General features: G+C 38.2%; 1 protein-coding gene across 3 annotated transcripts in view; it reads right to left on the reverse strand.

Moving 5' to 3' along the window:
- prex2 (phosphatidylinositol-3,4,5-trisphosphate-dependent Rac exchange factor 2) overlaps positions 1 to 17,891 on the reverse strand; it is a 93,699-nt gene that overhangs the window by 16,852 nt on the left and 58,956 nt on the right. For all 3 annotated transcript variants that reach the window (XM_040126659.1, XM_040126658.1, XM_040126657.1), the window contains exons 26-36: positions 17,695 to 17,874; positions 17,171 to 17,265; positions 16,413 to 16,495; positions 15,417 to 15,507; positions 13,037 to 13,165; positions 12,229 to 12,270; positions 10,902 to 10,999; positions 10,595 to 10,741; positions 3,251 to 3,353; positions 2,941 to 3,084; positions 2,683 to 2,797 (exon numbers count right to left, since the gene is read on the reverse strand). In XM_040126659.1, coding sequence (XP_039982593.1) covers positions 2,683 to 2,797; positions 2,941 to 3,084; positions 3,251 to 3,353; positions 10,595 to 10,741; positions 10,902 to 10,999; positions 12,229 to 12,270; positions 13,037 to 13,165; positions 15,417 to 15,507; positions 16,413 to 16,495; positions 17,171 to 17,265; positions 17,695 to 17,874 — 1,227 coding nt within the window. The remainder of the gene's footprint in view (positions 1 to 2,682; positions 2,798 to 2,940; positions 3,085 to 3,250; positions 3,354 to 10,594; positions 10,742 to 10,901; positions 11,000 to 12,228; positions 12,271 to 13,036; positions 13,166 to 15,416; positions 15,508 to 16,412; positions 16,496 to 17,170; positions 17,266 to 17,694; positions 17,875 to 17,891) is intronic.

A 17,891-nucleotide genomic window follows, 5' to 3' on the forward strand; every position in this document is an offset into this window, starting at 1 on the left:
CACGTGAATGACTCAACAGCCATGTTGAATTTAAAATACTTACTTGGAGAATGATGTGGATAACCCTACACCTAAAGCAATTAGTCAATGATTCAAAAACTACATCAACAAAAAAAATTAATCAGCAACGATTTTGATGATTTATTCATTGTTTCAGTTATGTTTCAAGCAAAAATGCCAAAAATTTGCTCGTTCCAGCTTCTCATATGTGAGAATTTGTTCCTTTTCTTTTCCCACACATTAGTAAACTGATTATTGTTGGTTTACGATTATTAGTAAGATAAAACAAGCAAGATACAAAATATTGGGCAGATTAATCTACAATGAAAATACTAAGTAAGTTGCAACCCTAGATAACTTCAAATCCTTTACTTAGCAAGTAGCAATGTCACTCTGTGAAAATACTCAATTTCAAATAAGAATAAATAAAGTAAAAGTAAATATTCTTAAAATATCAAAGGTAAAAGTGAGCATTATACTATTATATATTATATATTATATTATTGGATGCATTAATATGTACCATAAGTAGCATTTTGTAGCACTGTATGCTTTGCATTGTGTTTTCTGCTTTATGAGATATTCTGTTGTCACCATTTCTATCGCGCAACATCAGAAATTTCAAATTTTCTTTACTTGGAAAAGGGGTGATTTTCACTGGAACTTGTGTGAAGAATTGTTGCTTAGGTACTGTATATATATATATATATATATATATATATATATATATATATCAATTCAAGACCCACTAATTCACCCCACTGGACTATAGTAAATACAGTGGGATACCTCAAAACTGTCTTGAGAGCTCAAAGAGCTGATTGGATTTAGACTGAAATGATATGCAGTTTTAGGTTACAACAGGTTTCGTGGAGAAGTATTATTGAGCAGAGTACAGTCTCCAACAATTTCTGTCTAGTTGGGTTTCTGAAGCACACTGCCTATCCACATCCCTACCCAGCACCCCTAATGCTCCCCAAATCATCAGCCTCACTCGCTTGCCTGTCAGCACACATCTGCTCCGTGTTACTGCTGGAGCCTCTGCTGTCAATTCAATTAGGCCCTTTCTGTACAGGTCAAACTGTACAACAATGTACAGTACACGTGCATTCATAGAGAAACAAAGGCTATTCTGAATGGCATGGCTGGATTCCAGTAAAGCCATACAGTTTGCACAATTAAACCACATTCAACTTTATTAGAATAATTTCATGCTAAAAGGTGCTACAGGTGCCTGAACACATTTGTGCACATAATTTGTCTCACCTTGTCATATCTTGTGGCAGAGACTGATTATAAAGTCCACACTGCAGTCTGCAAACAAGGACTCAGTAAAATGAAAGAGATGCCACAAAATGCCAATATTCTACTACTAAAAGGTTGTGGAACCCCAGAAGATCTAGCAGACAACATCATTACACAAAGAGATGGAAGGACAGTTGGAAAGGCATGATGCAAAGACAGATTAAATGACCAAGCACAATTCATTCCTCAACTGTGCTTTGGGAAAATATGATAAACACAGAAATGAATGCTTTAAATTATTTTCAATCATCAAGCTAAACAATACAAACAAACTAAAAACTCTCAGCAGAAAGCAATCCCAGCAAAATGAATGCTTTGTTGTGGTGGGTTGTCGCTTATGTGGCGCATGGCGGTCTGAATGGTAAATCACTCACCCCCCGAAGCAGATTGTCTCTAAATAACAAGATGAAGTTTTGCTGTGAGCTCTGCTCTGCTTTTAATTATCCACACAATCAGCAGCAGATGTTTAGTTAAAGCTGAGATGTCCACATGTCACCCTCCTAGGTATTCAATAAGGGGAAACACACTCTGGCCGAGCTTCAAACGCTTTCCAAGAGTATGATTTATTCTTTCTATTAACCAAGACAGCATTGGTTGATTGCATTAAATCTTGATATTACAGTATCTGTAGTTCATTGCCACCTGAGATGGGTCTTAACTCAAATATACAGATGGACAGAAGGCTCCGATCAAAGATACCAGAGTGTCCAGTTAATAGACTTCAAGAGGATCAGGTGTGTGTGTCTGTAAATCTATCATGCTCTCAGCTTTGTAATCCATATAGATCTGCACTAACACCAATAGTGGACATTTAGCAAAAGCCACATCTTATTTCTTAATTACACAGTCTCTACAATTGTCTCAATATGAATTCTTAATGTGTATTGCACATTCACAGACAATCACATCTTTTAATACAGAGCTGGTTTAAATGTGATTTTCATTCTCTGAAATCACAAGGTAGTATCTAATACAAGACAACAATGATATTCAGACAGTGTACTGTGTGAGTCTGACACTCGCTCATACATTCAGGGGCCTCTGATGTGCAGCAAACCACTGGGGTGCGAGGTACCTGAGTGCAACAGCTGTACAGAGGCACCACATCAGCGCTGGTGACACGCTGCTAGGCACTCTCATCCAATCACTGCTGCCCCTGCTGTGTGTTCGCAACCAATCATAAAACATTTCCGGTATGTTTCTCTCAGCCAATCACCTTGATGCCCTTCTAGGCACTGAGAGCCAAGCCCAACTGAACGAGAGGTCATCTTGATTTATCTATCAATGTAATGTAGATCTAAAAAACTTCAAAATCAGAGAGGATATGTAGTCTCAAAGTAATATCTGTGTGTATACGGTATGTCCTGAAGACCATACCTCAGTCTCTTGTAGTACTGCTTGACCTTGTGCAATGAGGCAGCATTGATTTGAGCCTGGTATTCCTCCACTGAAACATTGTCTCTGTAGTAGTACCCCTCCATACTCTCCAGCGCTAGAAAGGGATCAAATGAAAAAAGTGAAAGATAAAGGCAGTGTATATACATCCATCTGCAATTATCTCACAATCATCCATAAAGCGGCTTTCATCTCTGTGCTACATGCTGACTTCAATTTCCCTAACCATGCTCACTATACCTTGTGTGAATAGCACAGGGTAGATCTTGATGCCTCCTCCGTTTTTCAGCCGCTGAGGCAGCTGGGAGAAGTAGAAACTCTCCAGGTAGATGCAAACCTTTAAGGCCTGGCGGGTGCCCTCCACCTGGTATGAAATAGGCATGTCTGTCCCCGGTGAGGAGAGGGGAGGAGAGGAGAGGCATGATACAGAGCACATTTTAAAACTTTACTTAAATATCATAAAACTTATACGTAGCGATGAGGATACTGTAATGATGCTTCTCAGCTGAAGCCACCATCAAATGTGAGCTAAAAGAGTCAGAGTACATACTGGCCACCAGCGGCTCCCCTTCAAATTGCTGGAAGTAGAATGTGACCTTCTCCAGGTCAATAAGGGCCACCTGAATGTCCTCCAACATGGCCTGCTCATCAGTCTGAAGAGAGAAGGAAAACATAATAGTAAGAGTGCAATGGTGTAGGAAGTCTTCAGAATATTTACATATTTCCTTTGAAAAAATCTGTTATAAATAAGTGAGGTTACCAGACCTCCTCTTGAGGCCAGCAACTTGAGGCTAGATTTGCTGCTACTAGCATAAGACATCCCAATCTCAAAACGAACTGTTGGGGGTCATGTTGCATTGTGGGCAATGTAGGTGCCAGGCCAGGAAGAAGAATGTGTGGAATAAAAAAAGATTATATAGGTGCTCTCATCATATGCTCTGCAGCATATGATGACCCATCCGCTTACTAAGACACTTTTTGTTGGTTTTTCTCCTTTAATTCATAACCAATCTTTACACAATGTAAAATGTAAAAAAAAAGAAATTGAAAATCCTGCATTCAAAACCTTACCTAATTAAAAGTACAGAAACATTATGAACAAAAGGTATTTAAGTATTAAAAGTAAAAGTCATTCCACCTCAAATAAAGCCAAAAATATGGCTACAACAACTATTCTTAAGATCTGGAAGAAAAAGGAGGTTCCCACAGTCAAGCAGTGGCTTAATGAGTTCATCAATACCCTGCAACTTGAAAGAGTAACTCTTGTTAAAATTTAGACTTTTACAGTTCTGGATCAGGCAGCCTCTTATTGATGATTTAAAGTCCCACCATTAATCCTTGATGACTACATTAGAGAGGTCATATTGTCATGTTGCCAACATTTTTATTCACTTGTTCTTTCCACCAGAGTATTGGGTAATTTGAGGATGTGTTTGTGTGTGTGTGTGTGTGTGTGTGTGTGTGTGTGTGTGTGTGTGTGTGTGTGTGTGTGTGTGTGTGTGTGTGTGTGTATAGTGTATGTAAGAGTGGGGGCAGGGCGTTACTATTGGTTATGGTTCCTAAATTGGTTTTCTTTTTCTTCTGTAAAACAAAAAGACCAGTGTGACTTTAATTCCATGATACCGTGTAGCCTTTTTTCAATAAAATTTTGAAGAGACACAGAATGGTCCCTTTCAGAGTGTGATATTATTATATACAGTATATACAGTACTATGAAAAGTCTGTGAAGTGAAGGGCCGTTTGGTAGTGTGAGTCTTTACACCTTACGGAGCGTTTGTGTTCACTGATTTGCTGTATGTCTTTAACAATGTGGGCCCTGGATGTGTAAGTAGTAATACAAGATACTGATTGGGGGGGTCAGACCAGGAAACATTGTGTCATCTCCACTTGGTGCTGCATCACCTCCATTCCTCTAAAGTCGAATTCTCTAAAATGTTCCCAGATGTAGATTTACCAGTGAGAGATGCAGACTCTCACCTGCCTCTTTAGGACACTCATTGTGGCATGTCCTAATCTGTCCATTTACTGGAGTTTAGTCTTCAAAACGCTGTCAGACCTTCTCAAAATGGTAATTCAGCCAGATCCCAAGATAATTATTTTTGGCATAGTAAGAGAGAACAATAATAATCTTTCTGGAACTAAACTCAAAATAACAAAAATTTGTCTTTTGTTGGCACGGAGATTGAAGAATTTGGAAAACATTTAGGGATTACATTAGAGCCTAGCTTTAAGCCCGTGTTTTTCTGAATGTAACTCCAAATGGAGTAAGTCACATTTATTTATTATCTTGTATCTATTTCTGTCTTCATAGCCCATCACAACTTTGTGCAACTGCCTGTTTGTTAATAAGTCCATGTATGTTATTCCTTTTCTTCATTGCTTTTTTTTTATATTGTTGTGTGACATTTCTGTGTGTTCCAAAAAAGCAAATAAAAATATCTTTGATGTTGGTGTTTTTCTGTGCTTGAACTTATTGATCAAAAATATAATGTCAGTATTTTCCGATAGTGCTTTCACCATTACTTCATGAATGTTCAAAATTAATCAGATGGGAGCTGTGAAGTGCCATCAAGGGCTTTGTTAGAATCTTGATGAACTAGAACATATGATGAGAATCTTCATTTATTAATAAAAATTGAAAAAAGGGAAATTTGCACTGTAACATAACTAACCAAGCATGTGTGTAAGACTAGATTTGAAACCTTGAGAAACATTATCCTTAATTTTCACCAAAATAATCTACAGTAAATCAAACCTAACCCTGAAAACTGAAACTGAATCTAGATGTGGTAACATTTCTGTGATAATTTGGTAGTAAGGAGAAAAAATAAGAAAAATAAAATATAAGCCAAACACTTTTATTACACTGTGGTCTCAAAAATATGTGTGGTTTTCATAGGAAATGTATGAATTTGAGTTGTTAGCTATGGTTACATGTTGCTCTCTGTTGGGGAGTATTTCAATGAGTCCTGTCCTTAAACGAAAGTAGATTCAACTGTATAATTAACTGTACAGGTTGTGTTTAGGTGGGACTGTTGTTTTAGCCATGAACTACATTTATGTTTCTATTTTTCAGGCATTTATGCCAATGGAGTTAGGTGCTGCCCTTTACGCCCCAAAGCAGTACAGGCCGGCTGCAGTGTGGCTGCAGCACACTGTGCAGGTTGTCAGAGATGTCCTCTACTACGCAGTCACTGAGATAAAGTCTCTCAAAGAAGAAAGTAAGGCTATAAAGGAGCAAGTAAACCAGCTGGAAAATGGACCGAGGCAGATGAAGAGCCAGCTCCAAGAGGAGCTCAGACAAAAAGATGAGCTTCTCAAAAGAGTCACAAGAAAAATGAAGGCAGGCTCGCACGAAAATCCATATAGACTGCCTGTACCTGAGACTGAGACAATGAGATAGACCAGTGGAAGAACAAATGTGGCAAGCCTGCAACAGGAACTGGTTCGGAGAGATGAAAGCTGGAGGAGGAAAGTGCAAGAGGTGAAAAATGAAAGGAGCCTGCACTGGGAAAAATGGCTCAGTATGGCGGAGGAATGGGGGAAGGGGAAAAGCCAGACGAGCAGATCAGTCTCCTAATCTCCAAGAGCAAACAGCTTCAGGTACGATGCCTCAGTTGATCCTTTTACTGCAGAACAATGGCCATCTTATTTCAGAATGCTTGAGAACTTGTTTTTGGATGTTAAATAAAAAAATTTTTTTTTTTTTCTCAGAAGCTAGTCAGCCAATACAAAGGAACAGGAAGAAACAAGATTTTTTTAAAAACAGCAGAAGGAGAACAGCATTCAAAAGGAACAGGATGAGAACAAGATTCAAAAGGAAGGAAAGATGGAGAACAAACACAATGAGTAGGTGGAAAAGGAGACAAAAACGAGTAAAGATAAACAGATAAATGAGAAAAAAGAGAAGAAGCCACAGAAGAAGACAGGGAAGAAAAAGAAAAACAGGGGTTAATTACAGCAGAGCATGCCTCAACCTCAAACCCCCACCTCTTCCCCCCTTCTCCCTACCTACCTTACCCACTCCCAATTCCCCCCTTCCCCATTTCTAGCCTTTATCCACCCCCAACCCCTTTCTCCCTAACCCCTAACCCACCCCGCAAAACAAACCCTTCACTGCCCCACCCCCCACCCATTGCTCCTCATGCATTTATTACATAGTGTAAACCCGTAAACCGTTCAATACAGTTCTCTTGAAATGAATTACATCTGTCTGTGTATGCCTTCCTGAATATACTGTAGATAGAAGATTCATGGTTCTTATCAAGTACTACAGTGTTACAATATTTGATTTGGAAGAATATATCAGATATGATAATGTTCTCTTTCTATCTTTAAATGTGTCAGTTGTTTTAGACTTGAAGTAGACGATAGAAGATAACATACTGTGAATCTTGGAGGTATGAAAAAAGAGTCACAGTTTTCTCTTGGAATCTTTCTTTCAAGTGTGTTTGTGACTCATTTTGTTGATCGGATTAGTCTTAATGCCCTAAAAGCACTGGGTCAGCACAGTTTACAAAAATAAAATATCATTTGGCTGATCTGATGGTGCTACCCTAATGGTAGCACCCCTAGGTAGACTGTGTTCACTACTCTAGAAAAACCACCACTGGCCATCCTATCTTCCAAAAGCAATATACTATTTAATAATACAATTACGTCCACATACTTTTGTCTAAGTTTGGTTTGGGGCTTTTTATAGTTTGGGCTATATGCCCTTTAGTTCAAAATAACTGAAATCTTAATGCTACTGCATAAAATATACTTTAGACAATAGTGTGCTTCCAACTTTGTGCCAATGGAGACAACATTTCCTGTTGCCTTTCTCCTGCCATCTGTGCCCCAACAATTAACCCTCTTTCAAAGCCAGTCTTTTTTCTTGCGATCCTGATACAAAATCAGAATCAACTGGGCCTGCTCAGGATTTTTATACATACTCAGCATTTTTATAACTGCTTAACTTAACCATGCAGTGCGGAAGCATCTGCATTCTGGGTTTCTCCACACTCATTTATTCATGTTTTTCCTTTAATTTGTCCCCTGGCTGTACATAATATTATTGGATTAATATTTATCCAGAATTTTAATGTTGTAGGAGGTTGAAGTGCTACTAATACTGTTATTACTTACACTATCGGATAGTTTCATTGTTAAAATGCATCAGATTTTGATTAGCTACTCATATGGTTGGTAAGTAAAATTTAAATCTGCAAATAAACAAGTATCTATGGCTGTCAAATAAATGCAGCGGAGTAAAGAGCGCAATATTACCCCTCCTGAAATGAAAAACAGTATTGTACAAGAAGTGTTGCCATTTTTCGATCTGTATGATGACGTGCTCTTGTGTGCATCTGAGGAGTCTGCTTATGTTCACACACATGACAGTGTGTGTATGCCTGCGTCTTTCTCTGTTTTTATGTTTGCTTTAGCTTGTTTGTGTTTGTTTATATCTCTGAATGTGTGTTCATGTGTGTACTTGCACATGTTTCCTTTTCAAAAATCCACTCAGCATCCTCCCACACAAACAAGCACATCTGCTCGCAGCCACAGAGATAGCAGCGCGAATATTTTGGATTTTGACACTCTGTGCTCCTCTTTCACCCCTCCCTTCCCTTCTCTTTTTTCCTCTCTCTATCCACCACATGCAGAGGGGTAAACACAGCAGTGGTGGAAGAAGATTAGAGCCTATTTCTAAAGACACATTTGAAATGGTCCAACATGTCAAAGAGGGGTACCCGCTGCCCTGCCAAGTGATGCCTGCTGTGTTTGGGAAAGTTCATCTCAAAGGGTGTCACATAAACACACTCACAGAGACACACACATATTCAGTTTACACAAAATCACACCATACAGACACACATGCCAACAGCGTCCAATGCCCATCTCATGCTGCCTTTCATGTGGTGCCCTAAAAAGCAACGTGCTGAGATTTTACTGGAATCACCTGCAGGTACTGAAACCCTGTTTTGTTCGACAGGGACGTTTCAAAGGGAAATCTTTTGAGAAAGAAAGGGAGCGACAGACAGAGAGACAGAGAAAAAGAGGCCGACAGCATGGCAGCAGGAAGCAAGAAAAGCACGATTTCTGGGGACCTGATGTAAGCCGTACATCCCACTAACCTAAATAAACAGCCATCCAAAATACGCTTTAAAGCACTTCCTGTGTTTCTAATTCCAAGTGACAGGAGACAGAAATAGAATTTAAAAAAAGGTTTTTCTAATTGGTTGATGATGCAAAATGCAGAAAAGAAACACAAAGGCAATGACTGCTTTTAAAGAATAAATTAACAGTCCTTCAGCTTCTCAAATTTTTACTTTTAGACACCTTTGAAATTATTAAAAAATCTTGGAGGGAAAGGTTAATTTGGATCTCAGTGAGGTCACAGTGTGTGCTTAGCTCTCTTTTAGTAATCCACAGTGGCTGTTCATAATGAGCTCTTCTTTGGATGGTCTTTCCACTGGACTGGCTTCAATTCATGTAGGAGAACAGACCAGCCTGACAACTAATAAGTTAAAAGATTTCTTTAGCCTGGGAATGTTTCAAGTTTTCTTTTTCAAAATATGATTTAATATTTATTATTTTCCTCAATACACAGTACGCAACATTGCAGATTACCTTTATTTACTATTAATTAAAAGTAATTCGTACATTTCTTAAATTTTCTTTGTTAATTTTAAAATTTTCAAGGCTGCTTTGGAATGGATAAGCATTTAAGTGGCAAAACGTTTCCAAAACAGACGGATTGTGTTTTGTATTTTAATTATTTAATTTTAGATATTTATGTTTATATATATTTATGTTATATATATGTTATGTTTATTTATCATGATGTTAATCTATATTCAAATCCACGTCCAGAGGTTCAGAGTGACAGCAAACCTGAACAGCTTTATTTACTGCAGATTAAGTTAAAAGTTTTTATATCTTCACAGTGTAATTGCTTACTGGTAGCAGTCCAGTCATATTTATGTGAATGACTGATGTACGATAACGTGCATTGGTTTGAACAGAAAGCCTCAAATGAACTGAGACCCACGGTTCTGAGCTCATCACTTTCAGACGTGAACTGCAATGAGGATGACTATCTCAAAATATTTAGACCATTCTTTTTTTTTGCCTCAAAAAAAAATTTGGGATATATTTTTTTTAAATATAAGTTTTTTTGTGTGTGGTTTTTGGTCATTTGGAATATTCCCATGACATCACCAGACAGCACTTCCATCTTAAACAGCTACAATCCAGAGGATGGTGACGCTGTCTGTTACTTGAATATTACAAGAGGGAGGTCGGCTGTGGGATCTGGCTCTGCAAATCAGTGGCACGGCTCAACAATTCAGACCACATCAATACACAGTCACTGTGGCCTAACTGTGTGTTAAACTCAACACATTTTTGTGATTTTTTTGAGTGCCCACCATCCAGCCTGGTAGTAGCATCTTGATTTAAAAATCTATTTAAAATCCAAAGGTGTAAAGAGTAGGTCCCATCTATTTTGCTTAGCTGTAGCTCACCATTACCCTTATTCAGGGAGCAGAACAAAAATGCTGGATGTGGCATAATTCATGTCATTCAATTTTTTTTAATGCAGCGATTCATATAGTTTGATATCTGATTGTTATGATTTGATATACTGTATGTATTCTAGCTTTATATCAGAATGTAGGTACTACAAATGGTGGATAAGAAAAATAAGTAATAATAGACTTAGTGTAAGTTAAAGCTAAGATCTCTGTATGTTTACTGCAAATCTACGTATAGTAATATGAAAGTGAGCACAACTACAGGAATGTTCAATTTAGAAAAAAAATCATATGAGTATACAGACAGCAGCTTGTGTTTTTAGAGCATCTGTTAGAGCAGATTAACTGAGAGCTGAGACTGGTCTGGTGCTCACCAGATTGGGGGAGAGCAGGGACTGGAAGTGGAAGAGCAGCCCAGCTCTGGCGATCTGCTCCAGCCAACGGCGGCTGGCTTCCTGAGCCTCCTGAAACTCCTGGGGGTCTGAGCTGTCTTGATCAGGCTCCCTGCTTACATTGTAGAACTAAAAGTGGACAAAACAAAGTTAAACAGTGAGCTGAGGTAAAAAAACAAAAACAAAAACAAAAAACAAACAAACGAAAAAGGTTTTTATTTGTAAGTATGTTTTTTTTATTTAGTTTTTTCCAATTCCAGATCCCAAACAAGACATTTGTGTAACTTACCTGGTTGAGGATAGCCAATAGGTGCTCTGAAAAGGCACACACAGATGCAACTAGAGACTGACAGAACACCATATCTCGACGCAACTGGATCTCAGAGTCTAAAGATAAAACAAAAGGATATGAGGCTGTCAGGAAAGAGGTAAAGTACAAACAGTAAAAGTAAGTAAGAGGAAGAGTGAGGAGGAGAAGAAAGACACAAAACTGAGTGACTGAGGATTAACAACTGTAGAGTAAAGTGGTAAGAAAAATGGTTAAAAGAAAAGGAGTGATAGCAATAATTGGTGTGAATTTGTTATGGTAATTAAACAGACTCTTTTTAGGTCACACTCAGTACCATGGCAACTTTTAAACTGTCAGTAAGGTGACAAAAAGTCTTGGCTGCTTTTTTTTTTTTTTTTTTAATCTGCTGGGTATTAAATATTGTATCAGAAAAAAATGAAAGCAAATGACAGGTGTGCCCAAGTGGAAAATAATTGACTGTCATAATTTCCTGAGAAATAGGCCCCCTGAAAAAGTTCAGCAATCCACTGAGTTAAAAATGAGTTTATGAACCCCTCAGAAATGAATAATGTGTCATAAAGAAAAAATGCAAACTCTTTGACACTATTATCCAATCCAATTACCAACTATTAAAAAAATGTACCCTTTCCTACTTTTGCTTATTATTATTTTCCAATTTGTGGTTCCTGGAGGTATGTAAAGGAACATAACACCTAATTTCATCAGTATAGTTTCTCCTAAGGTGTTGGTGCCAGTGCAAGGAATGGTATGGATTTTCATTATATTATTTATATAGAGCTGTGGAAGTCTTGTGACGTATCTGATAGACTGGTGCTACCTTTTAAAACTTTATTTGTATTGCTTTTTGAAAAAGCAAAGTGAAATGACAGAACAAATTAACCGATCAGAATAGGTCACCAGAGGCAATGCATACATTCATAAATTATGAGGGTGAGTTTTCTGGATCCCAAGGGTTATTTTCTCGATTTTCAAAGAAAAAAAAATTGATATACATGTCACTTTTAGTCTCCTCATTCAAATGTGAAACTACAACAGTAGTTTCTTTTCTTCTCAACTGGTGCAACATTTATGTATCAAAAAATCCATTGATATGTGTATTGAGATTTGTATTTCCAATTTCTATTCCTTGCTCTTTCTTGTCATTTTTTTCTCTTTCAGTCACGTTTACTTGATTTTTTTATTGCTTTTCTTTTTTTTACGTTTTATTTTAATTGAGTTTAAAGTTTGGGTCCCCAGTGCGGGAGTGAGTTAAGTCAGTACTGTATTCTGTATTTCTGTATTACTGCAAGAGGACGGCAAGACAAACCTGTATACTGTAGTAAGACCAAGAGCAGCCGTGTCTTCACCTCTGAAAAAAAAAAAAAAAAAGCAATCCAGTGAGGCAGCAAATACCCTTATATCAACTTCCAGAGAGCCTCTCTCCTCGACTGCAATAGTATGACCTATAATAGAAACTCAACCGCTGCTATATAACTCTACTGCTCCAACCCAGCTCGACAGCTGTTTATCTTCACATATAAGAAAAAACACTGTCATAAAAACCAGCCAAAGGCAAAGATAATAACATAAATCCACATTTGTTTATAGTCATATCAGAGCTTTGGGTATCTTGGCTGGACGCTGCACTGCATGAAAAAGCCATGACAGGGAAAGGTAGAAAAAAAAAGTGGTTTACACAGGCCAGGCTGCACATTAATAATAACTGCTTATATGTACTCTCTCAGTCATGACCGCCAGCTCACCTTTCCCTGGAGTGTCTTGTAGCTGGCCTTGAGTCTAGGGTGTTTGTATCTGCATTGGTAGGTGGTAGTAGTGTGACTGTTTGTACATATACTGTATGTCTGTATGTGTCTGTGTATTTAGTGGTCTGGGACTACCTGTACCTACACAACTGTAATAGAGGTTATTATTGCATCTAATAAATATGATGAAGTGTACTGGAGAATTGGTCAATTTAATGTACTTTCCCTCCAAAGCCAGGCATGCATTTCCACAATATATATTGGATGTGACTCTGTGAACAAACTTTAGGGTCTCGACACTGTGAAAGCAGTAATGTGCAAGTGTTTGTGTGTGTGTTACCCAGGTTTGGGATTATTCAGGTACACACTGACCTTCAACATATTTAGCGATGGTTTGTGTGAGGGTCTGGACGCTGCTGGGAAGGTTCCAAGGATCCTGCTTGACATGCAGACGCAACTTCTTGGTGCAGTTCACCCTGGGCTCCATCTCCTGCAGAAACTCTGACGCACACAGACATACACAAAGAATGAGAGAGAAATTGGATTTATATGAAAAACTGCTTTTGTCTACCTCTTGTATTAGTAAGATATAATTTACTTCACAAAGACAGATTTCATTATTTAATTGATCCTCTGATGCATTTCCATTTATTATCTTCACCTCCAAAATACAGCCTTAATTTCATAATGTCTAACCTGTGGGCTCTTTTCTCTTGCTCCTCCAGCTCTCTTTCTCCCTGAGTCTCAAGGCAACTAAATTCACAGATGTTTATTGCCATCATAAAATTTCCATTACTTTGCTAAAGCAGTTAGAGCACATCAAACTCTTCAAGGAGTACTACACACTTAAATTATTTAGGAAATTAATTATTTAGTCAACAAAAATATTCAAAAAAAAAGGCAATCAGAAATGATAACTGATGCTAATAAACTATTATACTCCTCATCTCTCTCTTCATTGTCTCTCATAAATCATAAATCTCTATTCATCTTCTGCTTTCTGTCCTCTATTTCTTGCTCTAAATGTGTCTCCAGTCAAATTATCTTTTTCTTTCTATGTCAGCCTCTCTCTCTTATCCATCTATCTATTTCTATTTCTGAGCAAAATTATAGGTCAGTCAGGACCAGAACCAAGGGGATCCCAAAGACCACAAGTTTTCGGCTGCCTACTATCTAATTTTGATCCCATCTTGTCTTTACAGTGACAAAACACGAGTGTAAAACCCTGACAATCTAATGTAACTCCTCTCAAAACTAGATAGAATGGCTTGTAATAACGTTACTCTGGAGAAGTACAGATCTCTGATAGAAAGGAGGCTGTTTAACAGAGGTTTCAAGGGGGTTTGGAGTGCGAGTTTGTGTGCGTGAGTGTGTCTGAGGGCGACAGAGAGAGTGAGAGATCAGATGCAGGAATGCAGCACTTGTTAGATAATCCTGTTTGCTGCGTTATCAACCAAACACATTACTGGAGTTGAGATGGATCAGCTCTGATCAAGGCCTTCATGTCCCTCCTGAGGGTATTTATGCATAGACACACACACACACACACACACACACACACACACACACACACACACACACACACACAAACACACACAAACACACACACACACACACACACACACACACACACACACACACACGTACACAAACCAGAGGCAGACCTATTTGTAGTTGAAGTAAATCTGCACTCCCTTGAGGACAGCCTGACAGGAGAGGAGAGTATTTGTGCCAAATGGGTTGGTATGTTTGGAGGCTTACTTATCATAACATACAGAATAACTGGGTAATCTGCTCTTTAGCTTTTAGTCATCACACTCCATTAAACTCACATTCAAGGGCATAAAATAAGCAAAGACCTTGCATCCTTGCAAAGTCTGGGAACCGTGTTTGCGCCACAATTGTTACTTTTGAGCATAGTTTTCTTCTATCTTATCTTCAAAATGGGTTAGGTCATCTGAACAGAGTTCCACAGATCATGAAAGGGCAAAGTAAGCTAGTTTGTATTTGTAGTGGGAAATGATAAGGATAAATTTAGCAACATTTCCTACATTTTCCTTTGAGAGATAAAATGTAACAATAGCCACTGTAGTCAAACACCAACGCCAAGATGAGGTTAGGTGGCAAATAAACACATAGTGAAAACAAAATGATCTGATAACAAGGTCACTTTTTCCATTGACTGGTTAGTAGCAATACAATAACATTAAAAGGGGGAATGAGTATGGAACTAAGTGGTGCTGTTTCAAAACTATAAAGTTCTTCTGAGAGAAGGGCACTGGAATAGCTGAAGAGGAAAAGAAGTGGAGAGACAGGAGGGAAAGATAAAGAGAGAAGAAAATGGCTGGGAATTGTTTTTTTTTAGGTACCGGAATCCATCTACAGTACATCCCCCATGTTTCTACAATCACATTTGTGCGCTTACACATTACACAACAGGAAGTTGCAGCCCCTATTATGCAGGCGGCTGCGATATATTCAGCATATGCTCTGTTTTCCCTCAGTATTGTGCTGGTTGGGCTCTGGAGCTTCTCCAATATTTTCTTTCTTCTCCTAGGCCCAGTGTGCAGCCCAGCAAGACCCAAGAAGCAGAGCTACACATCAGCATAAATACTCACAGGAAACTCAAATACTGCTCTAGTAGAAAGTGTGATGCACAGCACTAGTAGATGCACAGTGTTAAGATATGGTAAAATATGCTGAGCGATGAGTGCTTCAGAACTACGAGTACATCACAGTCCTGCTGTTTTACCTTGTAATCCTCTTCCAGGTGTGAAGCACTTCGTCTGCTCGAAAGCCCGAGCCACCACATCTCCTCTCAGCATGCTGGTGATTGATTCCACCTGAAGAAAGCCCAAGGGTAAAGTCATGGCACATACATGATAAAAGTTCCCCTACTAAGCCAAGATCGAAAGTATGTAGAGGGATGCAAAAACTGCTGCGCAGCCATAACCACCACCTGTTTCTCCCGCTCTCTCTGTAACACACATACACGAAATTCCACAGAATGAATACAATTTGCTATGCAGTATGAAAACAAAGCTAGGGAAACTTCTCTATAATAAAACAAATGACAGGAAACAGCCCAGATTTGCCGAGACAGCAAAGCATAGTGTTTTCTGCTTTTCCACTGTAGATGGAGACATCCTCAGAAAACTTATCTTGGATGGTGTAAGCATGTATGTGTGCTAGGGAGTGTATATGTGTAATCAGATATGGTCACCCTTTGCTTCAAAGGTCTCTGAAAGGTCAAGGGTCAACTTGAGGCTGTCACAAATTTTCCCTCTGAGAACATGAGTTAAAAAAAAAACACAATTCCTGTTCTCCATAAACACAGTCTAACTAAAATTTTGACCATTATAAAATATTAAGTTGCACTTTAGGTATAATATTTTTTTCTGTTGGATCTTCATAATTGAATTATGATGATATAGGGCATTTTTTAACTGGGCTGATACATTTTGTGTGTGGTTTAAAGACTAATCAAATCAGAGCCATTTGCACTCTATCACACAATCCAATTAGACAACATAATAACTAACCTTCCACCTTAACAAGATAACAAAGAAGTTGAATGTATTCCTCAGGAAATAAATGAAATATTTAAAGATTCAAAATAATGTTTATTTATGAGAGAAACTCAATTGTGCAATGAGTGTTCAGGGAAGAGATTAGCTTTTACAAATCTAAGATAGTGAGGAAGTTAGTTTCTTAGCCTTTCCACTAAAAGTCGTGTGAACTGACCTACCTGGCTAAACAGATGCTCCAAGAAGCTGTGAAGTTTCTTCTGTTTATCGTGGGCCAGCCACACACTGGATGGCATCTCGTCTCCTGCAGAGGTGTGGTTACAACTTGTCAGCATTAGTCCACAAATGTACTGAATTAAACTCAACTAAACACAATTACTGTGAGTTGTCTTACTGCATCAAAACATATATAAGTGCAAATACAGTATGTGTGTCTGTTTATTGCCTTTGTTTCAGATGTAAATGGTCTTAGATCTTAGGATAAAGAAAGGAGATTATATTTGACATCACACATAGCTGTGAAGTGTGTGTATGGCTGTGACATCCTAAGAGACACTGGGAAAGGATATTTGACAGGATACACATCTGTGTAAGACATTAATGACTAATCCATTTGAGATGTCTGGCCAAACACCTGCCATATCCAATTTGATTCAACTTAAGGCTTTTTTGTCCTCGCCTTCCAGAAATGTATTACCATTCAGTTCGATTGTAATCGTAACCTGTCACTTATGGTACTATTATGCAACATTCTGGCTGCCTGAGGTTATGGATTATTAATACATATGTGGCAACTTTGATTTCTTTCTCATTGTCACATGGTCCCAGTGCCATATACAGTGTGTAAACGTTATAACAGTAAATACAACTTATAGCTGTTTAATACTGTAAGTTACATTATTCTACGTGCAAAATACTGTGACTTTACTATTGTGAGGAGGAGAATAATGCTCGTGTTCAATACTTTGCATTTGTGTACCTGAGTCGATCTCATCACTGTGAACATAGGAGCTACAATGGCTGCTGCAGATGCTGGTGAAAGATGCAATGGAGTTTCTGTTGCTGTTACAGTCACTGATGAGAAATAAGGAGAACGCAGTTTAAGAGATAATATTAATTGAAAGTGCTCATTTATCTAATTCTTCAACACTTCTGACCATCATTCTGATGATCAGTTAATAAAATATGGTATGGTATGCTACGGAATATTACACTGAACTGTATGTAAATACTGTAAGCAATTCAGTTGCATTTCTTGTATGAAAGAAAGTAAATATGGTTTACTGCTCATTTATTATTTTATTATAATATATATTATTTTATATTTTTAATTTTATCATTTTAATATTATTATTATGTTATACTATTAAATTGTGTTTTATTACAGTTTTTTTTTTCATTTAACCTTGCTCACAGTTTTTCTAAAATGCTTTTTTTTTTTGAGGTTAAAATGTCTGTGACAATCTGCACCTCTTATGTAACCACCTTTCACTTCAGTTATACCTGTATGAGTCTCTGTTACTGATTGTGTCGTGTCCGGAGTCCTCCTGCTCGTCCCCTGCCACGTTAAAACACACTTTCTTCCCGTTGCGCTCCCCCTTCTCCCCTTCGCTCTCTGCAGAAATGTAATTCTCTGGGGTCCTCGCCTCTAATGCTGGAGGATGGGTGATGGAGGATAGAATGCTGACAGAGAAAGAAGG

The sequence above is a fragment of the Xiphias gladius genome, chromosome 5, assembly GCF_016859285.1.
Source record: "Xiphias gladius isolate SHS-SW01 ecotype Sanya breed wild chromosome 5, ASM1685928v1, whole genome shotgun sequence".
NCBI lineage: Eukaryota > Metazoa > Chordata > Actinopteri > Istiophoriformes > Xiphiidae > Xiphias > Xiphias gladius.